Source organism: Kogia breviceps, chromosome 3 (genome assembly GCF_026419965.1).
Source record: "Kogia breviceps isolate mKogBre1 chromosome 3, mKogBre1 haplotype 1, whole genome shotgun sequence".
NCBI lineage: Eukaryota > Metazoa > Chordata > Mammalia > Artiodactyla > Physeteridae > Kogia > Kogia breviceps.
Window position 1 is genome coordinate 63,714,878 of NC_081312.1, and position 26,995 is coordinate 63,741,872.

General features: G+C 34.5%; 1 protein-coding gene across 8 annotated transcripts in view; it reads left to right on the forward strand.

The window, feature by feature from the left end:
* Positions 1-26,995, forward strand: part of RALGAPA1 (Ral GTPase activating protein catalytic subunit alpha 1) — a 236,799-nt gene that overhangs the window by 161,930 nt on the left and 47,874 nt on the right. For all 8 annotated transcript variants that reach the window (XM_059056514.2, XM_067028578.1, XM_067028577.1 and 5 more), the window contains 4 exons: positions 323-506; positions 6,858-7,722; positions 10,159-10,230; positions 23,469-23,592. In XM_059056514.2, coding sequence (XP_058912497.1) covers positions 323-506; positions 6,858-7,722; positions 10,159-10,230; positions 23,469-23,592 — 1,245 coding nt within the window. The remainder of the gene's footprint in view (positions 1-322; positions 507-6,857; positions 7,723-10,158; positions 10,231-23,468; positions 23,593-26,995) is intronic.

The following is a 26,995-nucleotide window of genomic DNA, read 5'->3' on the forward strand; positions in this document are numbered from 1 at the left end:
GAAACCCTGAGCTAGGTGTTTTCTAAAAACATAGATTTATCTTACGGTACCTAGGGATAATTAAAAAGTACTTCTTACAAGACACTGTTGTTTCATTGCAAAATTTTGAAAGAAGTCTTTGTTGAATATGAGAATCATTAGTTAAATTTTGCTCATTCTTCTTTTTTAGATGAAATTTTTACCTTGATTGAAGAGCTAAGTGTTTAAATATTTAAAATTTTTGTCAAGTACTTGTATTAGCAGTTGACTTGTTTTCTCCTTTTTCTTTATTTATTTTCACTTAAAAGGAAAACTTGGTATGTTTTTTCCCCTGTATTTTCAGGTATTACATGGGTGTGTTTATGGATCTCAGTGTTTTAGCAATCCAAGGTATTTTCCATTAAGCCTCTCTGATTTGGCATCTGTAGATTATGATCCTTTTATGCATTTGGAAAGCCTAAAAGAGCCTGAACCTCTGCACTCTCCTGATTCGGAACGATCTTCTAAACTCCAGCCAGTAACAGAAGGTAAAATGAATTCTCTTCAGGACAGTATTGTTGCTTGGGTTCTCCCAAGGTATGATTTGAGGCCTGGGTAGAAATACTGGAGGATAATATATCTTACTTTGTAATTGTTTACCTTGACATGTATGTTATAGTTAAGTTCGTTTTTAGTTTAAGAAACAACTTCAGATACACAATTCCTAAGATTATATGTGATGACATTCCCTTTATACTTCTAAGTTATTCTGATAAGTTTTTTAACCACACTGTTTTTACATTCAGAGAGTTTACGCTCTAATAAAAGGGAAAGATGTAAACTAGTAACCTTGTGATATGAGTACATATAAAAACAAAAGTACATTCAAGATACAGGGATAGCCCAGAGGAACCCAGCAATTACTGAAGGGTTTTAAGGAGGTGATATACATCAGAGGTCCCCAACCCCTGGGCCACGGACTGGTACCGGTCTGCAACCTGTTAGGAACTGGGCAGCAGAGCAGGAGGTGAGCGGCGGGCAAGTACATGAAGCTTCATCTGCTGCTCCCCATTGTTCCCATTACCGCCTGAACCATCCCTCCCCACCCCACCCCCCATCCTTGGGAAAGTTGTCTTTCACGAAACTGATCCCTGGTGCCAGAAAGGTTGGGGCCCACTGATATACATGATAAAAATTAGTATTAAGAGCACTTTGACAGTAGTATTTTACAGGAGTCAGCAAACTATGGCCCATGCCTGTCACCTGTTTCTATAAATAAAGTTTTATTGAGACACATCCATGCTCTTCATTTATGTGTCATTATGGCTGCTTTTGTGTAGTAATAGTAGTGTTGAGTAGTTAGGACAGAGATAGCATGGCCCATAAAGCTGAAGATAATTTACTCTCTGTCCCCTTGCAGAAAAAGTTTGCTGATCTCTAGTATGTTAGATTGATTTTAGGGTTGTTAACTCAGGATCAGAGAGACCAATCATGATGCTGTTGAAATAGGCCAAGCAAGAATTGCTAAAGGGTTAAGTTGATTATATTTTCCTTAAACTAGACTAAGAATATGAGAAAGTTTAGAGGATTAGGAGGGAAAATAAGGAGGGCAGTATTGGAAATGGTTTAGCTTAGAGTGCTGGTTGGATATTCATATGAAGAGATCTAGTGGACAATTGATTGTACATGCAGATCTAGGTCTTAGCAGAGGGGTCTTTGTTAGGAATATGTATTTACATGGGTGTGTATATTCTGAGAAGAAAAAATTGGAAAGGAAGGAAAATCAGGAGAGAGTAGTTTCTCAGAAACAAAGAGAAGAGAAGGATTTTTTTAAAGACTGGCCAATGGTGTTAAATGATACAGATATCAAGTACAAAAAGACTGACAAATATATCTACTTTAGTTTCAGCAGAAAAGTAGGAGACAGAAGTGGATGGCTGTGGGTTGAAGAGCAAGCAGAAGTTAAGGAAGTAGAGCCATCTGTCAAAAGTGCTCTTTAAAAAAGCTTGACTTTTTTATTTTAAAAAAGCAAAGAGGGGCTTCCCTGGTGGCGCAGTGGTTGAGAGTCCACCTGCCGATGCAGGGGACATGGGTTCGTGCCCCGGTCCGGGAAGATCCCACATGCTGTGGAGCGGCTAGGCCCATGAGCCATGGCCGCTGAGCCTGCGCGTCCGGAGCCTGTGCTCCGCAACGGGAGAGGCCACAGCAGTGAGAGGCCCACGTACCGGAAAAAAAAAAAAAAAAAAGCAAAGAAAAATGATAAAACAATAGATAAGTTAAAAGATTATTCAGGATTAAAGGAGTTCTAAAGACAGAGTTAAACTCAGTGATAAGCTGAGAAGGAAGGTAGTAGGGGGATCATTAATAGAGTGAAGTTCCTGAGAGGTGAGCTGGAAAGATTAGGTGTTAATATTAGCCCTTCTTCTGCGACCAGAAAGAAGAAGGTGGAAGTAAATTAAGGGGACTGACAGAAGTTACTGAGGGCCCAGTAGAAAATGGAAACTGCAAAGTTTTGGTTGCACCAGTCAACATTCAGTAAGGTGGATCTGGCAGATATACAAGGGAACAATGGCTTTCAGAATATTGATATATGGTTTAGTTATAGAATCTAGGGTTGGTAAGGATTGAACTGATGCTAGGAAATGGGTAATAAGCTGGAAGAAAGTAGAGGTGATGCAGTGAGTCAGAAAGTAGATGTGGTTGTTAACAAATTAGAACAGTGATTCTCAGCCTTGGCTGCATATTACAATACTGATGTCTGGTCCCATCCATAGAGATTTTGATATATTGATCTGGGATTGCTGGGATTTTTAAAACCTTGCAGGTGATTAATATGCAGCCAAGGTTGAGAACCACTGAGCATATCAGTATGTTAGGACAGTGGTTTATTAAATGAGTTTTAAAGCAGTGGAACCTCTTCAAATAAATTTCACAAGGAAGTCCACTTTGTAAAACTTTTTAAAGTAGAGCTGCAGCAGGGATTCTGCTGACTTCTCTCCCATTCATCTGCAACAGCCCTCTGCCAGGCTCTACAAAACAAAATTGGGAAATCACTAGACTAGGAGGTTGTGGTCAAAGAGTAAACTATCAGGGCTTCCCTGGTGGCACAGTGGTTGAGAGCCCGCCTGCCAATGCAGGGGACACGGGTTTGTGCCCCGGTCCGGGAAGATCCCACATGCCGCGGAGCGACTGGGCCCGTGAGCCATGGCCTCTGGGCTTGTGCGTCCGGAGCCTGTGCTCCGCAACGGGAGAGGCCACAGCAGTGAGAGGCCCGCATACCACAAAAGAAAAAAAAAGAAAAAAAAAAAGTAAACTATCAAGGAAGAGTTTGATTTTTAAAGGCAGAATAGTTATAAATGATTAAAACATTTAGGATGTGGCCGTGGTAATGGATTGATGACATAGAATGCAAGTGAAGATATAAAGTTACACATCAAGGAAATAGGGCTAGGGTTTTGGGTTGACCACAAATAGCTGATAATTTGTCTAGAACACATATATACATGTGAAATAGGACTATAGGAAAAATAATTCAGACAATAATTGATATAGGTGACTTATAATTATTTCTTTAGATTTGGCATAGTACAATACAGTGTTTATTTTACTTAAAGACAAAGTTATATGAAAATATTCCTTGCTTTTCGCATTTTTAAAGGTGTAAAATGATAAAGTTTGATTCAGGGCAGGATAGCGTATTTCTTAAACAGTGAAATAAATAGTTTACTTATGTAAAGGGAAGTTTTAATGTATTTCATGCAAATTTACTGTGCCATTAACAGTCACTGTAAAAGACAGAAAGGTGTAAAGGTTTTAAACAGATGAGCTTTATATTGATACCAAATACTCTGTAGGGTGCTATTCTCTAAATGTATTAAAGTTGTTCCCTTTGGACTTTCTTAAAGGTATTAAGGACCAGATAAATGCAGAACCTTTTGGGAACAGCTGTGAGCTAGCAGCAGGTGATTCTGTGGTCCTGTAGTGACTACATGCTGTGGGGGTTTTTTTTAATGTGGTAGAAATGGCTAATCATTGTGCCCTTGTCTAAGGCATGCTTCATCATCTTCAAGTACTTTTTTGGCCAAAGATTTCTAAACATAGAGTGTCCCTAATAAGCTCAGTATTGGATTGAACAAGTCTGATTTGAGAATTATTGGCAGGAGTAGCTGTAATTATTAAATTTACTAAAGAATAAAGCAAGGTAGTGAAGTTGGCTTTTTGTCAAATGGCAGTAGTCTTATTAGCAAAAAGATCATTTGCAGGGTCAGAGTGAAAGGAGGCTGCAAAGAATTCATTCTGTCTTAATTATAGTTTCACCTATACATATTATGCAAAGCTCATATTTAAAGCATTTGCCAAAATTAACTTCCTCTGCATGTTCTATTACAGTGTGGTGAATTGCAGCAGCTTTTTATGTCTTGCTGCTTTTGTATGCCATAATAATCAGTAATTACGGGTTTGCTGCAAATGCTGTAGGGTTTGTTTAATCTGAAAATATGAAAAGACAACCTTGAATAGACTTTTTAAAATGAATGCTAGTTACACAAAGCCTTAGAAGCATCGATATCTTCATTTTGCATTTTCTCACAAGGCTGGTTATTTTAGAATTTCATTTTGAATTTCTACATTAGAGAATTTCATATGTTTTCTTTATATCTAAGATATAGAATCATAGCTTATGATTCAAAAATAAATCTAAATAAACCTAACTGCTACATTAACAAGTTGAGAGGTTTCTGTCCCTTTATATAAATATATATATATGTATGTGTGTGTGTATATATATATATATATATATATATATATATATATCTTGAAATTAGAGAAGCAGCTTGGGAAAGAAAATGCTTCTACCTACTTCTGAAATCTAAATTTATTTTTTAAGTGTAATCAGTGAACTTCTGTGAATCCTCAAGTACAAAATGAGAAGTATTGGCTAGATTATCTGCAAGGCCTCTTACAGTGTGAACACTCATTAAAATCTAAGCTATAATTAGAGAAGCAAAAGCAGGCACTAGATTCAAATCACCCCTCTGTTTCTCATCATTCAGTGGCATATCTTTTTACTTTACCATAATAGGTCTTGAAAATGTAGGATTGAATTAAGGTTAATCATTTAATGTTGTTATCTAGTGTTGAATAGCTCATTTTCAGAGCTAGCCGTACTATTATCAAAGAACAGCTCAATGTAATTGGAACTTTTTAAGTAAACTGAAAAATGTTTATATATACATGTATGTAAAATAAAACTTGATTATGGAAGATTAAAAGTTTGACACTCAGTAACATTTCAAAATCAACCAAAGTCCACAGAAAACTGTTCTTTTTTAGAGTTGGAATAATGGAGAAGATATTATTGGTATTAATGGCATAGCAGCTGATTTGTTGCTGACTCTTTGCCGGTACCCAGTGGTGTCGGTTCTGAATCTTGAGGGCTACAGCCTCAAAAATATAACATTGTTCTTCTTTCTTGCCTCTTTTAAAGTAATCATTTCAGCAATGCACAACCTAGTTCCCTTATAAACTTTTTAAAGTTGAGTTTATTGAGGTATAATTTACATAAAATAAAAATTATCTTCCTTTGATGTGAGAATTTTATTATATTGATTGTGTTGGTGGTTACACAATTCTATATAATTACTGAAATTCATCACCAAGTACAGTCGAAATTAAGGAATTTATTTTATGTAGGTAATACTTTGATCATCAGGACATTTTCAAATCTATATTTATTCTGGTAGCTAGGCCATAGTATTCCCAAATGATTAACTTTCAGAATATAACAATGATCAGACAATATCACTGTGGTAGAATAATACAGAGACATGATTATTCTGTAACCTTGTATATAAGACAGACAAGAACACTATCAACACAAACACACAACTAAACGTCCTCTTCTAACATGAATGATTAGTGTGTCTACTAATGACAACTCTCCCCCCACCTCCTAGATGAAAAGTATCAAGTTAACCCAGTTGTCCCCACTTCCTGACACCACTTATTACATAACTGGCTTCCACATCAACAGTCTATAGAATCACACTGACAGTCTTTGGCTAGTGGGCTTGGACAAGTTATTGTCTATCTACACTTCCTCCTTTCTCCCTTTACTGTCTTTCTGTATTCTTTGTTTTCCTTCCATCCTCCCCTCCTTTTTCCTCCTCCTTCAGGTCCTGACATTAAGCACCTTGCCTCTTCAGGCCTCTTACTACTATATTCTTTGAGTTTTCTCTTTTTACCATTTCCTATGTTTGTTTGGTTTTTTTTTAAGTTACTCATATAGATATGCTCCTGATCTCTTTAATGCCTTAGAAAAATAAGCAGGCCGTAAAATATATTTTCCTTTAAAATAAAGTTTCCTTGGCATATGCTGGCTACACTGACTCACTGTTTAAATTGATCCTGACTCCTAAAGTTTAGTGAAAGATCACTTTTTTCTGACACTTTTACATCATCCATAAAAGCCATAATTAAATGACGTTTAAGGCATGCTGCAGACTATGTTTCTGAACCTCATAATATAAGAAACTCATCAATTGGATTTCATTGACTTTTTAATCTGGGTGCTAAGTGATTTCAAGTGATTTATAACACTTTTGAACCTTCTTTGAAGGTGCGATGTACATTTAAGAGCCTCAGTTTAAATTATGAATCCATAAGCAAAAAATTCAAAAGCTTTCTTATAAAAATGAACAAAACTTCATCAAAGAAGAGTTTTCTTCGCTATCATTCTTGTAGTACATACTCTAAATTAAAAATATTAATATTTACTCAAATATTTGAATGTGATTTGGTAATGTGATGGAATCCCCATTTGTTGTCTAATATTTCATTCTTATATGATTTCCTAGGAAGCAGCAGTATTGCCACTCACTTATTATATTTTTTATTTCTAGTGAAAACTCAAATGCAACAAGGATTAATCTCTATAGCTGCCCGCACTGTTATTACACATCTGGTAAATCACTTGGGCCATTATCCAATGAGTGGTGGTCCTGCTATGTTAACAAGTCAGGTGTGTGAAAATCACGACAATCATTACAGTGAAAGCACTGAGCTTTCTCCTGAACTCTTTGAGAGTCCAAATATTCAGTTCTTTGTGTTGAACAATACAACCTTAGTGTCCTGTATCCAGATCAGATCTGAAGAGAGTATACCTGGAGGAGGTTTATCTGCTGGCCTTGCATCAGCCAATTCAAATGTCAGGATTATAGTACGTGATCTTTCTGGAAAATATTCATGGGATTCTGCCATCCTGTATGGACCACCTCTTGTAAGTGGTTTGTCAGAACCTACATCTCTTATACTTTCATTGTCTCACCAAGAGAAGCCAGAAGAGCCTTCTACATCTCATGAATGCTTAGAAGATATAACAGTTAAAGATGGGGTTTCCCTCCAGTTTAGAAGAAGATTTAGAGAAACTGTACCAACTTGGGATACAATAAGAGATGAAGAAGATGTTCTTGATGAGCTTTTGCAGTATTTAGGTGTAACTAGTCCTGAATGCTTACAGAGAACTGGAGTCTCACTTAATATTCCTGCTCCACAGCCTGTGTGCATTTCTGAAAAACAGGAAAATGATGTTATTAACGCTATCCTTAAGCAGCATACAGAGGAAAAAGAATTTGTTGAGAAACACTTTAATGACTTAAACATGAAAGCTGTGGAGCAAGATGAACCAACACCTCAGAAACCTCAGTCAGCATTTTATTATTGCAGATTGCTTCTTAGTATATTGGGAATGAATTCCTGGGACAAAAGGTAAGAATAAAGGAGAAATTTTTCCTTTTTTAAAAAAAATATTAGTCTTATTCATCTTATGCTCAGCATTTTAGTCTCTCTTCTTTCCCTCGCTAAATTTTACCTACCAATTAGTTCTTTGACCAGTGGGGGCAGATTTTCTTCTTCTTCTTTTTTTTTTTTTTTTTTTTGAGTCTACTGAGTCATAATCAGATTTTAAGGGAATAGAAAGATAACTTAATGTAATAAATTAACTTTAACATTTTCATAATGACTAGTATAACTATCTGACTTAGAACTCATAGCTCATATAATTGAAAAACATCTTGTTTTTTCCAACCTTCATGTAAGCTGATAGGAAAAACTGTTTTTTCTTATAACGCTTCTAACACAAAATGTGTGTTTTTCACTACAAGCAGTTTCAACAGTACCTGCAGTTAGCACGGACAAGTTAAGGGCTCAGACCAACAAGACTGCCCTCCACTTTAGACATCAGTTGCAGGTCTGGGTCACCCATACTTCTGGGCAACTGTCTGTATATCAGAGGTTCCTACAACCCCCTTCTTGGGTTTGAAAATTAACTATAATGATTCGTAAAACATTTACTTACATTTATCAGTTTATTACAAAGGATACAGATGAACAGCCAGATGAAGAGGTACCTAGGGTAAAGTCTGGAAGGATTCCAAGTGTGGACATTTCTGTCCCTGTGGAGTTGCAGTGTGCCACCCTCCCAGCACATTGAATGTGTTCGCCAACCTGGAAGCTCTCCAAATCCCATAATTTAGGGATTTTCATGGAGGTCTTATCATGTAGACATGATTGATTATTAACTTAGTCTCCAGTTCCTCTCTCTCCCCAGAGGTGGGGCTGAAAGTTTCAAGATTCTAATCATGGCTTGCTCTTTCTGGTGACGAGGCACCATCCTGAAGTTATCCAGGACACCACCAAGAACAAAAGATGCTCTTATTACCCAGGAAATTCCAAAGGTTTTAGGAGGTCTGTGTAAGACTCTTCTGTCACCTCCAGCACTCAGGAAATTACAAGGGTTTTAGGACCTCTGTGTCAGGAACTGAGGACACAGCCCAAATATATATTTCTTATTATGTCACATAAGCCTAACTTTTGTTTTAGACAGACAGCAATATGATCATTTCTTGTTTGTATCAGAGAAATTAACTCAGGATTTAGCATCAAATCAAGAAAAGAATCTGGATTTCATTTTTTAAAATTTTGTTTTCTCTTATGCATATTGCAAAACCTCATTAAAAACTTGCAATACACACACAGAGTTTTGAAGTAAGTTAAGTAGGAGTTAAATGAAAAGGCATGAGACTTAAAGCAGAAGATCCAGGTTAGGGTCACTTAAACTTTGAGCCTCGGGTTACGGTCTGCAAATTGAGGAAATAACTCCCACCTCACATGATAGTAAGAATTAAATTAGATAATATATATAAAATACTAAAATTGTTCACTAGTGTAAAGCATTATTAATATTTTAAATATTAAAAATATTTTTAATTTATCTTTAAAATTGATTTTTAAAATTTCTATGATACTAAAAGCTGTAGGGAAATGGAAGAAGCAGCATTATTGATTGTACTGTTTTTGTTCAGTTTGTAGTAGAAGGGGAGCTCAGATATCACTGGATGAATAAATCTTAAAGTAATTCAAATGCATGTGAAGCACTGAATTGGAATTCTACTTGCTTACCTAGTGTTTATAATCTTACTTGGTTTAAACCCTTCCATTTATTAGAAGGGCATATCCTCTGCCTTATGGGAAAGCCATGTTATATCAGGAAAACAATTTGCCTTATGGTATGTCCACATACAGGTTAATTGCCACTAATATAAATTCATTCTACTCTCTTGCTGTAGAATGGTCCATATATTGTCTCTTGAGAAAAATTAAAGATGGGAAGCTATATTTTACCACAGCAAGCATTGATTTCATGAATATAATTTATACATAATTTATCACCTATATAATGTATTTGGTAAAATTTACACACTGCTTTGTAGTGTAAAAAAAGACATAATGTAAAACAAGAAAAAAAACAAATTCCATCTGGATTACACATCCTTATTTGGTAATGATTTAGATTTTGTGAATATTTTATTTCTCATGAGGAACAACTTTCTCACATATTTTTATGAAACTCTTGAGAAGGAACCTATAAGTATTTTTCCTGAATATGAGTTTGGGAAACTCACAGCATCTGCAAGGAAATATTTAAGTGGCCAGTAGATTATGATCCACTAGCATAAATGTATGAGGGCCTGGGTAGAAATATGACATATATTCTTTACATTTTTTTTAGGGTCTGTTCTCCTTTGTGTTAGAAGTATGAAAAGGCAAGAAAAGTATAAGAGTTGCATGAGTAGACTGGAACGTATTTCCGGAACTGTCATGTCATTCACTGTGATGAAAATGTTTATAAATCTCTCTATTTAGGAGGAGCTTTCATCTCCTGAAGAAAAATGAAAAACTACTTAGAGAACTTAGGAACTTGGACTCAAGACAGTGGTAAGTTGTCGGGAAATTTTCAGGTTTATCTCTGGCACCTGTCAGCTATTTCTCTGTTCGTGTGTGAATAATATTGTATTGTTGAGTTATAACTTTCTGAGCAGAAACTGTTTTTCATTTATATATACCTTAGAAATAACATTTTTAGAAAAACGTACAGCTGCATTTAAATGTTTGGTATCTTTGGATTGTTTGTAAATAATAAACACTCTACTGGTGTTTTATACTTTTGTCTTCAGTTTTTTGCTTTTCCTGTTCCCACAGTCAGTTTGTCCACCCAGCTCTGATTCCACTTACCTTTCTGTCCAGCAAACTCACATATTGTCAACCATTTTTAAAATGCCTTATCTTGCACCCTCAAAACTGTTCTTCTGTTTAAGTTTTTATATAATATATATATATATATTTCCATAACCAGTTCTCTAATCAGAATCATTCCTAACATCTGTTTTCTCTACTCCTGGGCAGCAGTACATTACTAGAGAAAATTATCAAACCAGTGTGATATGGAGAGTTACTGTATATTCATGCACCTTTACTTCAACAATGCCATCTCAGCTGTTTGGCAAATTTTTTATCCCTTGTTCACTTTTACTTTACTTCTCAGAGTAATTGTTATAAACCACTTCTTTGTTCCTCAAGCCCGGCCTTATAGTCAAAAGGTCATCTCTACTCTAACCTCGTAAGAATTCACTTCAAAAGTTTGACCTATGTGAAAGATAATCTGCTAGAACAGTAGTTTTTAACCTTTCTTCTTCCTCCACACATTCACATTTTAACACAGGTTAGTCACACATGTTCATTAATAAAATCCAGTGATTCTGACAATTGGGAAACTAGTTTGTAACAAGCCATTCACCCTGCCATCACTATTCTACAGGAATGCAAAGTGAAGATGATTCAGACCTTTCCCACATCAAAACAAATAGGCCTTTACATCTTCGTCTTTTAAAATTTTCCGCATTGAGCCATCTTCTCTTGCTCACTTTCCACATCAGAGAAGCCTTTTTTTCTTTCTGTACTTCTGCTTCCTACTTTCTCAGCCTGCTGTAGGATCTTCACAAAGTTATCCCTTCTTTATCCTGTATTTCTACTTACTTCTCTTACCATAATCATGTTTGTTATCTGCCTTTAAAACAAAACAAAAAACTTTCCTCAGTTATTATCCTTTGAAGCTATAGTACGTCCCTTTCATGCCTTTTACTACCAAATTTATAGAAAAATATAATTTTTTATTCATTTCCTGTCATTCCTAACTGGTTTTTGTTGTTTTTAGCTTTTCTCAGAATATTTTTTTAATACTGTATAATTTCTTTAGTTATTATAGAAAATATAAAACAGAAAAATAAAATTATTGTTATTCATAAGACTTGTTAGCATTTCTTTATATATTTTCAGTCTTTCTTTTTGATAGACATATGTATGATTTTTGTTTGTTTTACAAAACTGGAATCATAGTAATGTACAGTAAGTTATGTCTTTTAAAAAACTCTATATTAACATTTTTCTCAGCCATTTTGATATTCTTCAAAAAAAATTCTATGGCACCAAGTTCTATGATTTTGGGACATTTAAGTTGTTTTTAATTTCTTGCCCTAGAATAGATGCCTAGAAATAGATTAGGTCAAAGCATAAGGACTTTTTTCAGGCCATATTTATTATAAAATTGCTTTCCATTAAGTACTGATTTCTAATCCTACCAGCGTTGTATAACTTCAGCCTGTCCAGCAAAAGATATTGATGACATTTTCTTAACCTTTATAATTTGAGGGGCAAATCATGGTTTCTTATTAATTTATAGTTTTTAATTACAGTGAAGTTAATACTTTTCATATATTTGTAAAAAATTTCTAAATTCTCTCTTAGTGTCCTTTTTTTGTTTTTCTATTTAGGAATTTTTCTTAATTGTAAGAGCTCTTTTACCTATGTGTATGTGTTAAGGATTAACTTTTTTATTTATTGTGGGAGTTCTCCTAGTAGTTCATTTGGCTTTCAGTTATCAACAACCTCAGGTTGTTTAACAACCCATTTTTATGTAGTAATTATATCTCTCAATCTTTTTTTTAAAATTTCTTCAATTTGTTTGCTGTGCTTAGAGAGTTCTGTCTTGAACTCAACTAAACATTGTTACATTTCCTTCTAGATTTTTAAGTATTTGGTTAGAGTGGTAATTATTTTATATTAAATTCTTTATTCCTTCTGGAATGCATTTTGATTTATGGAATGAGAAATGGAACCACCTTGAATGTTGGAAAATAGTCTATTTCTATAATTTGTTAAATAATCCATATCTTTCCCATTGATTTGATATTATCTTTATCAAATTTTAAGCTGTTTCAAAGCTATCTGTTCATTTCTATTGATTGGTCTGTCAATTTTATAGAAATGTTACTGTTTAATTTATTGTAGCTTTATAATTTAGTATCTAATAGGCTCAGTCTTCTTCCTTACCCCACCCACACACATTCTTCTTTTCTTAGATGTTCTCGCCTATTTTTTCTTCCAGAAACATGTTATTGATTAGAATTATGCTGTTGTTTTCCAGAAAAAAAATCCCATTGCTGTTTTGATTTGATTTGCAATAAAACTTTCCTATGGGAAGAATAAACACATTTATTATCATCATTCTTCCCATTCACAATCATGGAGTGTTTTTTATTTATTCTGATACCCAGACATTACCTTTAGGGGTGTTTTACTTTTGTGTTGCTATTCTGAGTAGAATCTTCCCCCCATTATATTTTGTATCCAAGTACTTTAATGAATTCTCTTTTTAAAAAAAATAAATTTATTTATTTATTTTTGGCTTCATTGAGTCTTTGTTGCTGTGCGCAGGCTTTCTCTAGTTGTGGCAAGTGGGGGCTACTCTTCCTTGTGGTGCGTGGGCTTCTCATTGCGGTGGCTTCTCTTGTTGCAGAGCACGGGCTCTAGGTGCACAGGCTTCAGTAGTTGTGGCACATGGGCTTAGTTGCTCCATGGCATGTGTGATCTTCACAGACCAGGGCTTGAACCCGTGTCCCCTGCATTGACAGGCAGATTCTTTTTTTTTTTTATTAAATATACTAATTTTATTATTTCAATTTTATTTTAAGTCATTTCTCTTTTCTTTTTTTTCCTTTTTTCCCTTTTTTTTTAAACATCTTTATTGGAGTACAATTACAATGGTGTGTTAGTCTCTGCTTTATAACAGAGTGAATCAGCTATACATATACATATATCCCCATATCTCCTCCCTCTTTCATCTCCCTCACATCCTCCCTATCCTACCCCTCTACATGGTCACAAAGCACCGAGCTGATCTCTGGCAGGCAGATTCTTAACCACTGCGCCACCAGGGAAGTCCCTCTCTTGTTGATTTTAAACATTTTATAGTTGTCTCACTCTTAGGATTTGCTTAGGTATATAATCGTTTTCTGCAAGTCATCTTCTTTTGAAAAGTTATGCCATTATTTTCTTATATCATCATGTCTGATTGTACTGACTAAAACTTGCACTACAGTGTTAAATAGTTATAGGAAGAGTGGTCATCCGTGTCTTTTCTGCTTTTAATGGAAATGACTCTTCTGTTTCATACTTAAGTAAAATATTGGTTGTTAGTTTGAAATAGATCATTTTTATCATGCTGAGAAAGTGGCCTGTTTTCTAGGAGATTTCATAATGAAAGATAGTTAAATGTTATCAGAATCCTTTTCAGCATCTATTCAGGTTTTTATATATTTTTATTTTCAGCTTTTGCTTTCTTAACTAGTTGATGTATATTAACTAGATTGCTAATATTAAATAATTCTTGCATTCTTGGGATAAACCTTACTGGGTCCTTTGACTTCCTTTTGGGTTAAATTTATTAGAATTTCATTTTTAATTAGGGCATGGTTCATCTATTAGAATATTTTATAGTTAATTTTTTGCCTGTTCTAATGTTTTCAGAATTAACATTACAGCCAGATTCATAAGATGAATACTATCTATTTGAAAATTTGGAAGAATTAGTAGAATTTCAAATTATTTCCATTTGTTTCATCGTTATTAGTCTTTTCAGTTTTTCTTTTACCTCTTAGGTCAATTTCAGGGCTTTTTTTTTTTTTTAACAAAACTCAATTTCACTGAGATTTCAAAAGATACTTAGTAGAGATTCATACATGGTGTCATAATTCTTTACTACATTCCTTTTCTCAGTTTTATAGGGCTTTTCTTTTTCTTTTTTTTAATATATATAATTAATTTCTGTATTCCCGTGTCATCCCTTCAGAGGTTTTTTTTGACCCCTAGCTGTATTGAGATATAATTGACATATAACATTGTGTAAGTTTAAGGTTTAAACATAATGATTTTTATATATTGCAAAATGATTACCACAACAATGTTAGTTACTACATCATCACTTCACTTAGTTACAGTTTTTGTCGTGAGAACTGTAAAAATCCACTCATAGCAACTTTCAAATATACAATACAGTATTGTTAACTATAGTAACTATAATGTACATTACACCCCCAAACTTTTTCATCCTATAGCTGGAAATTTGTACCCTTTGACCCCCTTAACACATCCTCTGCCCAATCTGATCTCAGTTTCTGTGAATATAGATTTTTAGATTTCACATATAAGTGAGAACATGGCAATATTTGTCTTTCTCTGTCTGACTTATTTCTCTTAGCATAATGCCCTCAGGGTTCAACCATGTTGTCACAAATGCCAGGATTTCCTTCTTTTTTATGGTTGAATCCCATTGTAAATACCACATTTTCCTAATCCATTCATCCATCAGTGGACACTTAGATTGTTTCCATACCTTGGCTATTGTAAATAATGCTGCTGTGAACACAGGGGTGCAGATATCTTTTCCAGTTAGTATTTTCATTTCCTTTGGCAATATTCCCAGAAGTGGGATTGCCGGATCATGTGGTAGTTCTATTTTTAATTTTTTGAGGAACCTCCATACTTTTTACAGAGTTGACTGTACCAGTTTACATCCCCACCAACAGTGCACGAGGGTTCCCTTTTCTCCACATCCCCTCCAACACTTATCGCTTGTCTTTTTGATAATAGCCATTCTACTGGGTGTGAGGTGATATTGCAGTGTGGTTTTTCATTTCCATTTTTCTGATGACTAGTGATGTTAAGTACTTTTTCATGTACCTCTTGGCCATTTGAATATCATTTTAAGAAAAATGTCTATTCATGTCCTTTGCCCATTTTTTAATTGTATTATAAGTGTTTTATTGCAATTGAGTTATATGAGTTTCTTATATTATCAGAAATGTAATTTGCAAATATTTTCTTCCACTCTGTCAGCTACCTTTTCACTTTGTTTATCCTTTCTTTTGCTGTGCAGCTTTTTAGTTTGATGTAATTCCACTTCTTTGTTTTTGTTTTGCTTTTGTTGCTTGAGCTTTGGGTGTTATATCCATAAAATCATAGACAAGACCAGTGTCCAGGAGCTTACCCTTTATTTTCATTTTAGGAGTTTTATGGTTTCAGGTCTTAGATTTAAGTCTTTAATCCATTTCAAGTTAATTTTTGTGAGTGGTGTAAGACAAGGGTCCAGTTTAAATCTTTTGCATGTGAATGCCCAGTTTTCCCAATACCATTTATTTCTCAATTGGTTTATCTTTTCAAAAAACCAACTGTTGGTTTGCTTCATATTTTCTATTTTCCTATTCTCTATTTTATTTATTTGTGCTCTAATCTTTATTATTTCCCCTTTTCTGCTAACTTTGGGATTAGTTTATTCTTCTTTTTCTAGTTCCTTTAGGTATAAAGTTAAGCTGTTTATTTGAGATCTTTCTTTTTCTTAATGTACATGTTTATCATTACAAACTTCCCTCTTGGAACTTGCTATATTTCATACTTTCAGTGTGTATTTCTACTTTTGTTTGTCTCAAGATATTTTTTAAATTTCCCTTTTGATTTATTCTTTGATCCATTGGTTGTTCAGGAGTGTGTCATTTAATTTCTATGTGTCTGTGAACTTTCTGGCTTTTCTCTTGTTATTGATTTCTACTTTAATTCCATTGTGTTTGGAAAAAATACTTGATATAATTTCTAGCATCTTGAATTTGTTGAGACTTGTTTTGCATCCTAACACATTATCTACCCTAGAAAATGTTCCATGTGCACTTTTGAAAAGAGTGTATATTCTGCTGCTGTTGGACAGAATGTTCTGTGTATGTCTGTTAGGTATATAGTGTTGTTCAAATCCACTGTTTCCTTTTTGAGTCTCTGTCTGGATAATCTGTCCATTATTGAGAGTGGGATATTAAAACCCCCAACTATTACTGTATTGCTGTTTATTTCCTTTTCTATTAGTATTTGCTATATATACAGCATACAGAACCTTTATACTTTTACTTCTTCCCTCACATTTTAGGTAATTGGTGTTACAATTTCCATCTTTTTTGTATTATGTATTAAATAACAAATTATTGTAATTATGGTTTCTTTTAAAACATTTTTTAACTTTTAAGCTATATTTGTAAGTGAATTATGCACCACCATTACAGTGGGCTTTTTTTTTCTGGATGCAAATAATCTACTTAATATTTTCAGAGAAACAGTTTCTCATTTATCATATTCTATTATGTTCTGTTTTTTAACTCTTTAATTACTGTTATTTCTTGCTTATAAGCTTTATATTGTTCTCTTTCTTCTAGAATTGAATGTCATCTGTCTGAGTTTTATTCTTTATTATTTAACAATGAAATAGTCTTATGCTCTAGATTTTTTCTGAGTGTAGATCCTGTCCATTGTTTTAGTCTCAGCGTAAACATCATTTTTTCTGAAAAGCCTTTCCCTAAGCTACCGCTAACCCTTTACCTTCCTCCCCAGTTCCTTCCACCCTATGTTTGGATATCCTTCCATGGGATTTCAGAGATCCCTATAACACTTTCCTGTCATAGTATTTATCACACTATGTTAATATCATTATTATTTCCTAGATATTCTTTCCAAGACAGTTAAAAAATTAAAACCCTCTAAGTAGTCTCATATCCTAATTCTTCCCCATAATAATTTATCTTTGGTACTAGATGGTACCAAAGTCATTGGGGGCGCAAATCATACCTCTTTTGCTGTCTCGCTCACCATGTGTTCTCAGACTTCTACTGTTCTACTGAAACTATCCTTTTGAAGGTTAGTATCCTGACCACCATGTCTAAAGTTTTCTCCATCCTCTCCAGCCTCCTTGATTTATCTAATTAATTAAATTTAATTAATTTAATAGGCACTTAAAAATTACAGCTGTTTTAGATTTACAAAATAATCAATTGCAAAATACAGAGCATTCCTACATACCCTCTTTACCCCTATACATAATTAACCCTATTATTTTTATCCTGTATCAGTATGGTACATTTGTTAAAATTGATGAGCCAATATTGATATATTATTATTAACTGAAGTTTATAGTAGATTCACTCTTGGTGTTGTACATTGTATGAGTTTTAACACATGTATAATGACATGTATACTCATTACAATATAATACAGAATAGTTTCTGCCCTAAAAACTCCTGAGTATTATATCCCCTAAAAGTTCAGTACTGTTTTCTGTTCTCTCTTTAAAATGTTCTTCTCCCCTGGCTTCTAAAGTCATGTTAAATTACTTTGTTCTAAAGTAAAGCTGTGTAAAGTAAAATTTTTATTTTACTCCTTAGTGACTTCCAAATGGCTGACCAGACTCTTTATTCTAGAACTCAGGCCATACCAGCCAATCTTGGCTATTTATGGTTTCTTTACATTACCTAATATTTTTCTACTTGGCTCCTGCTAAACTAGTTATTTCTAGTTTGTCTTCATTGGCTCATTTTCTGCTGCCTTCTCCCCTAACATAGTTTTCCTTCTCACTGGGATATGTCTCATATCTTCTCAACCCCATTCTTTTCTGTCCATGTACTCCTATCTCTTAATTCTCAGTCATGATTTGGTAGCTGCTTATTACAATTTTTCCCCTGCCTCCTTACTTCTGTTTTCAGGTCATCACTTCTTTCCCAAATAACATCCTCCTCCTAATTTTCTCCATTATATTTAGAAGTACCATTTCAGTGTCACCCACACTTGACCATTTCCTTTCCCTTGCCCTTAGTGTTTATCATTATGTCAGTTCTTTCTTATTATTTCTCACTTCTGTCTTGCTTTTCCTACTCCCAACTTCTTGATTCATGTCCTTATTACTTCTTTCAGAGAGAGTTAAAACAACTCTCTCATCTTCTAACTCTTCACCATCTAGACAATATTCACCACGAGAATAATTTTTGTAAAGTAAAATTTTAATTTTATTCCTTAGTGACTTCCCAGTGCCTGACCAGACTCCTTAGTCTAGAACTCAGGCCATACCAGCCAGTCTTGGCTATTCATGGTTTCTTTACATTACCTTATGCTTTTCTACTTCTTGGCTCTTGCTAAACTACTTCCATTCTCACATGTACCTGGACTATATGAAGGACATCTTCCTTGAGAAAGCATAGGTTTTCTTTTTGATATTGTACACCACATGAACACATGACATTTATTTTGCTTTTTTAAACAAATTAAATAATGAAAACAAGTTTCCTTTCTTTTTCTAACATATTGGGTTCAGATAAAAATTCATTCTAATCTTTGAGTTTCTTCTTAAGCCAAGAACTTGGAAACAAACCTGATTACTTGTCTGGAGGATTAGGGCGGAAGAAAATGACAAGTTACTTTCTTTATAGTCTTATCTCTCCAGACCATTTATAGATCCTTTGTTTTCTTTGACTAGATTAACTGATTCCTATTCCTCATGGTTGAACCATCAGATTTTTAAATTTCAAATCTCCAAATTATTTGTATTATTATTTCTATTGCAGTGTATATACAGGGAATCAGAAGTGCTTATATCTTAGCATATTTCACTTTGAATTTTCCAGTAGTAAGCTCATAATATTTTGCCAGTACTGGACATATTGTAGAATATTTATGGCTGCAAGTTCAGTAATCTCATTTTTTCTAATCTTTTTACCTCATTCACTTTTGTGGTACATACTAATCTAATGGCAATCAGTATATACCAAGCATTTAGTAGAAGTAGTTAGTAAGTAGAAAAATAAGAAGGAATGCTGAAAAATTAAAATTTGACATAAAAGAGCAGCTAAACTCTGCTCCTTCAAATTTTAAAAAGGACAGATAATATAAAGGTGATTTCACTTTTACTTTTGCATTTTAAATATTTATTTTCTAATTTTTCCTATATGGCTCATGTATTTCTTTTCTTGGTTTTTGTAGTATTAGGTGAACATTTCTGTGCAACTCTTCTCAATTTTATAAATTGTGATTTATGAGTTCTAGCCGATAGCCCTTTACCTAGGAAATTGAGAACACTGAGAGGTCCCCTTTCTGCCAGGATCAGAATTTACGCATAGTAGGTCATACTTCCAACTTAAATTCTAACAGCTTTATTGAGATGTAATTCACATACCATAAGATTCACTCATTTAAAGTGTTCATGTTTTTAGTATATTCACAGACAACTATCACAGCAATCTAATTTTAGAATATTTCCTTCAAAAAGAAACCTCATACCCATTACCAGTCACTCTCTATTACCCCCTACTCACCATCTCTAGACAACACTAACCTACTTTCTGTCTCTATAGATTTGCCTATTCTGGATATTTCATATAATAGGAATCAAACATATGTGGTCTTTTGTGGCAGGCTTCTTAGCACAGTGTTTTCAAAATTCATCCATGTTGCAGCATGTGTCAGCACTTCATTTCTTCTTATTCCTGAATAATATTCCATTGTGTGAATATCCTATATTTTGTTTATCCATTCATCTCTTGATGGACATTTGCATTAGTTTCACTTTCTGGCTGTTATGAATAATGCTACTGTAAACATTCATGTAGCTTTTACATGGACATTTTATAGCTGTGTAAACTTCTTTAGGAGACTTTCATAGTTTTAGACCTTATTTTTAGGTCTATGATGCTTTTTTTTTTTTTTTTTTTTTTTTTTGGTACGCGGGCCTTTCACCGTTGTGGCCTCTCCCGTTGCGGAGCACAGGCTCCGGACGCACAGGCTCAGCGGCCATGGCTCACGGGCCTAGCCGCTCCGCAGCATGTGGGATCTTCCAGGACGGGGGCACGAACCCGTGTCCCCTGCATCGGCAGGCGGACTCTCAACCACTGCGCCACCAGGGAAGCCGTATGATGCCTTTTAATTTAACTTCTGTATATGGTATGAGGTAAGAATCCAACTTCATTGGAAATCTACAACTGCATTGTAGATATCCAGTTCCCTCAGCACCGTTTGCTGAAAACACTATTTTTTTTCCCCATTGACTTGGCTTGGTACTGTTGCAAAGAGCAATTGATGATAAACATAAAGGTTTATTTCAGGACCCAAGATTCTATTCCATATAGAGCTATATGTTTCTGCTGTGGTACTACCACAGTCCATTGACGGCTGTAGTTTTGTAGTAGGTTTTAAAATTGGGAATTATGAGTTCTACTAAACCTATACTTCTACTTTGTTCTTCCTTTTCAAGATTATTTTGGCTGTTTGGGACTTTTTGCATTTTCCTCTGAATTTTAGGATCAGCTTATCAATTTCTACAAAAAAGGGGAGCTGGGACTTCGATAGCACTTGCATTAAATTTGTAGATCAGGGCTTACCTGGTGGCTCAGTGGTTGAGAGTCCGCCTGCTGATGCAGGGGACACGGGTTCATGCCCCGGTCCAGGAGGATCCCACATGCCGCGAAGCGCCTGGGCCCGTGAGCCATGGCTGCTGAGCCTGCGCGTCCGGAGCCTGTGCTCTGCAATGGGAGAGGCCACAGCATTGAGAGGCCCGTGTACCATTAAAAAAAAAAAAAAAAAAAAAAAAAATGTAGATCAATTTGAGAAATATTATCTTAACAATATTAAGTTTTTCAGTCTGTGAATGTGGGATTTTTTTTTTTAAGATCTTTAATTTTTTTCAACAATGTAGCTTTCAGAGTATAAGTTGTGTACTTTTGTTAAATATATACTTAAGTATTTTTATTATTTTTGATGCTATTATAAAAGAAATAGCTTTCTTAATTTTGTTTTTGGATTGTTCATATTCGTTTATAAAAATACAGTTGATTTTCGTATGTTGATATTATATCCTGAATCCTTTCTGAAGTCATTTATTAGCTCTAATAGCTTTTTAGTGGATTCCTTAGGATTTTCTATACACAGAGTCATCTCATCTGCAAGTGGAAGTAGTTTTACTACTTCCTTTTCAATCAGATTACTAATTCAGTTTCTTTAGTTGTTATTGAACTATTCTGATATCCTATTTTCCCTTGAGTTGTTTTTAATAATTTGTGTCTTTCTAAGAATTTGTCCATTTAATCTAATTATCTAATTTTGGGCATACAACTGTTGATAATATTCCTTAATAATCCTTTTTGTTTCTATAAGGTATGTAGTGATGTCTCTCCTTTCATTCCTGATTTTAGTAAATTGAGTCTCTTTTTTCTTGCTCATTCTGGCTATAGGTTGATTTTGTTTAACATCTCAAAGAACCAATTTAAAATTTTTCTGTTGTTTTTCTGTTCTGTTTCATTTATTTCCACACTAGTCTTTATTATTGTCCTCTCTCTGCTTGCTTTGAGTTTAGTTGCTCTTCTTTTTCTAGTTTCCTAAGGTGGAAGGTTTAGTTTTTTATGTGAGATCTTTTTCTTTTTTTTAATATAGGCATTTATGTCCATAAATTTACCAATGAGCCCTGCTTTACCTGCATGCCATCAGTTTTGTTGTATTATATTTTCATTTTCATTCATCTCTAAGTTTTTTTTTTCTAATTTCCCTTGAGATTTATTGTTTGACCCATCACTTATTTAGGAATACATCTTTTCATTTCTACATATTTGTAAATTTTCTTCTTTTATTGATATCTAATTTTATTCTATTATGATTAGAAAACATACTTTGCATGGTTTCAGTTATTTCAAATGTATTGAGGCTTGTTCTGTGGCCTACCATATGGTCTATCCTGAAAGATATTCCAGGTTTGCTTGAGGAGAATGTGCTTTTCTGCTAGTGTTGGGTGGAGTGTTCTTTAAATGTTTATACTATTATTCAAGTCTTCTGTTTCCTTGTTGATATTCTCTTAGTTGTTTGTCCATTATTGAAAGTGAGGTATTGAAGTCTCCAGCCATGATTATAGAAATAGCTATTTCTGCCTTCAATTCTGTGTGATTTTGCTTCATGTACTTTGAAGCTCTGTTGTTGGGTGCATATGTTTTTAATTTTCATATCTTCCTGTTATAAGGACCTTTAACATTATGAAATATATCTTTATCTTTTATAACTTTTTTTTTTCCTGAAATGATTGTCTTTATTGCTTGAACCATACAAATACGAGGAATGGGGACAGGCCAGTGGGGAGGAGGGAGAATTGGCAGATTAATGACATACACAGAAAGGAAAAAGGAACCCCACCCACCCAAACCAACCCCCACTCCACCCCAGGATGTCTCTCTGTGAACTACCTATAACATTTTTATGTAAAAGTTTAATATTAGTATAGCTATGCTGGCCCTCTTGGTTACTGTTTACATAGCATCTTCTTCTATTTCTTTTACTTTCTACTTTGTGTCTTTGAATCAAAAGTACGTTGGTGGTGGTTGTTTGCTTGGGTCATTGTTTATTTTCTAGTTAGCTTGGAAAGCCAAATTTCCTACAAGAAATTTGCTTTTATGAGCATTTTTAATTTTAGGGAGAACTAAAACTAAAATGTCTAAGAACTTGTCAGTTACTCCATACAGTTTTATAATATTTGTGTATATATTTCTTATAAGTACTTTGGAGAAATGGATCATTTCTCACTCATCTCCGTACTCCTACTTAATTTTATTTCTAAAACACAGTCCCTTTAACTCTAGGATTCAGCCACATTGCACAACAGGCAGCTCTTCAGATGCTTTGTGCATTCACACCTGTGTGTCTTTCCTGATACTTTCTCTCCTTCATTTGTCAAATCTTACTTACCTTCACCCAGCTTAATATTACCTTCTCCTCTAAGTTTCTCTCTGTTTTCAGTCAGAAGTAATCATCCTTTTCTTCTGTTCTGAGCATAATTTTGTAACTTTTATAATTTTTTACTTATAATTACTTTTCTCCCTTAGTAGATTATAAGGTTTAATTCATTTTCATCTTTTTATTGCCACATATTTAGAAGTTAACTATTGGATGAATGAATGGATAAATTAATGATTAAGTGAATGGTGAAATCTTTTGTTTTATAGCCGAGAGACACACAAGATTGCAGTATTTTATGTTGCCGAAGGACAAGAAGACAAACATTCCATTCTCACCAATACAGGAGGAAGTCAAGCATATGAAGATTTTGTAGCTGGTCTTGGTTGGGAGGTATTGTTTTTAAATTATACAGATATCATTTTACTTCTATTTAGAATCAGTGGTTTTCTTTTTCTTTCTGGCTTATTTTAGAAGCATTATTTTAGGAGACTCAACAACATAACAATGGGTTTGATATTGTTTCTGCCTTATATCTCATCTACAAAGACAGCAGCAGTTGGGACTTAGGAACGTTTTTGACTGTTTTATCATACACTGTATTGTCAAAGTGTGCTAAACTCGTAGACTTAAAAGGTCTGAATTTTCCTCACAGTTGTGACCTCTGGACTAGTGATCTTCAAACGAAGATATGAATAGGAATAGGAATATAGGAATAGGAATATCCTAGGGTTATCCCAAGGATTCTAGGGGGCATGTCGGCTAGGTTAGTTTTGAGGAGGTAAGTTTCTAGATCCTCAACTTTACTACAATTAATTCCTGAGAACCCTTCTACAGTCTCTTGCCTCTCCTTTTCTGTTCTTCATCTTTGTAAAAGAAAGGCATACCTGTTACTCACCTGAATCCTACATTGCCCTGGAAGGTTTGGCACCAAAAAAGGGACAGTTCATTCAAGAGGGCATGTTCCTGAGAGAGAGTGTTTCTAATGGCAAAGCAAGAAGTATTGAAAGGTGCTGTACTTTATGTCATCCCGGCAACCAACTCATGTTGAATTGAAGTTCCTGAACCAAATCTGTCTATCTTAGAATTATAACTCAGAAGTGAGATGTTTGTCATAGAGATTTGTATTAGTAAGTTTTTTTTAATTGTAAAATTATGAGTCAGACATGTTCTAACAAAGTGAATTTGATGTGGCTGATTGATTTGTCATTAATAGTAGACATTTTATATATATTGTATCAGCCAAATTTGTGCTCTAAGATTTTGATGAAAATATATTTAAAGTATATAGATATAACATACAGTATACTGGAAATTGTATCTTTTGTAACAGCTTAAACTTATGATGACAATTTTCATCGTAGTTGTCAATTTAATACATAGTTTCTCAATATTCTTGTAGAGAGTACATGAGCAAAATTATTGAAGACCACTGCACTAGACTGTAAGTTCCTAGAGGGCAGGCTCTTTCATCTTCCTGGTTTTTCTTTTTAAATCCCAGTTCTTGCACAGTGTCCAATGCATAAACCTTTAGCATTCAATATATATTTTTATAGCTGATCTAACCTGCTATTTCACTGAGTTACTTGAGCACTCTTGGCCTTTTGCTAATTTGTCAAAAGCAGAATGCTTTTTTACCCAACAGATATATAATATGAAGTTCATTTGAGATTATGTATGTGAAAGTGGTTTGGAAAGTATAAAGAAATGTTATAAATATATGTCCTGTTAAAAAAACAAACTAGAAAAGTATTAGTAAAAGCAAGGGACATTTGAAAAAGAACAAATTAGGAGTACTCACACTTCCTGATCTCAAAACTTAGTACAAAGCAGCTCTAATCAAACAGCAAGTTACTTGCACTAAGGATACATATATCAATTAATGAAATAGAATTGAGATTCCAGAAATAAAACCACACGTCTGTTGTGAACTGATTTTTAACAAGGGTGCCAAGACAATCCAGTGGAGAAAGTCCTTTCAACAGATTGCGTTGGAGTAGCTGGATAGCTGCAAGCAAAAGAATGAAGTTGGACTCTTACCTCACACTGTATACAAAAATTAACTCAAAATGGATCAAAGACCTAAATGTAAGAGCTAAAACTATAAAATTCTTAGAAGACAATATAGGGGTAAATCTTTTTGACCTTGAATTTGGCAGTGGATTCTTTTTTTCCAGCTTTATTGAGACATAACTAACAAATAAAAGGTATTCTTAGATATGACACTAAAACATGTGCAACAAAGGAAAATAAATAAATTGGACTTATCAAAATTTAAACTTTTGTGCATCAAAGGACACCATTAACAAAGTGAAAAGATAACCCACAGAATTGGAGGAAGTAATTGCAAGTCATATATGTGATAAGGGACTTGTATCTAAAATATACAAAGAACTCATCCAAATCAATAATTAGAAGGCAACCCAATTTAAAAATGGCCAAAGGATCAGAATAAATATTTTTCCACAGAAGATATACAGATGATCAGTAAGTACATGAAAAAATGTTCGACATCATTATCAGAGAAATGGAAATCAAAATCACAGTGAGATACCACTTCACACCCATTAGGTTGGCTAGAATCAAAAAGTCAGGTAAGGGCTTCCCTGGTGGAGCAGTGGTTGAGAATATGCCTGCCAATGCAGGGGACACGGGTTCAAGCCCTGGTCTGGGAAGATCCCACATGCCGCGGAGCAACTAGGCCCGTGAGCCACAACTACTGAGCCTGTGCGTCTGGAGCCTGTGCCCCCCCAACAAGAGAGGCCACAACAGTGTAAGGCCCACACACCGCAATGAAGAGTAGCCCCCGCTTGCCGCAACTAGAGAAAGTCCTCACACAGAGACGAAGACCCAACACAGCCAAAAATAAATAAATTTATAAAAATTTTTTCTAAAACGTCAGGTAATAACAACTGTAGGCTAGGATTCAGAGTAATCTGAACCCTCATATACTGCTAGTAGGAATGTGAAATGGTGCAGCCACTGTGGAAAACAATCTGGCAGCTCATCAAACAGTAAATCATTGAATATGACCAGAAGTTCCACTTTTAGGTATATACCCAAGGGGAATGAAAATGTATGTCTGCACAAAAACTTTTACATGAATATTTATAGCAGCATTATTCAGATGGATAAACAATGCGGTGTATCCACATAATGGTATTTAGCCATAAAGAGGAATGAAGTACTGACATGTGCTACAGTGTGGATGTACCTTAGAAACATGTTAAATGAAAGAAGCCAGTCACAAAGGTCATGTATCCATTTATATGAAATATCTATAAGAGGTATTATATAGCTATGTAAAGCACATTATTGGTTGCTTAGTTCTGGTTGCAAGGATGAGGGAATATTATGGTGACAGCTAAAGGGTATATAGTGTTTCTTTTTAAGTGATGAAAATATTATAAAATTGACTGTAGTGATGATTGTACTTATCTGTGAATATACTAAAGTCTACTAAGTTGTGCAGTGGGAACTCTCACTTCTGGGAAGGTCAAGTAGATATACTCTCCCTATTCCTCACACTAAGTACAACAAAAACCCTGGACATTACATGTAAAACAAACATAAGAAGACTCTGAAAGGTGGAGAAAAGAAGATAGACCAAGAGGACTTCAGGACCAAGGAATGACATGATGGTGAGTTCTCAAGTTTTATTTTTGCCTCATACATCTTGGACTTGGAGTTGAAGAAGCCAGCAACCTAGAAATATCAACAAGCACAGGACAAAAAAAACCCCAACAAAAGCCCACTCTTTCTAACCACAGGAGCAGGAAAGGAGCAACCTGGAAAG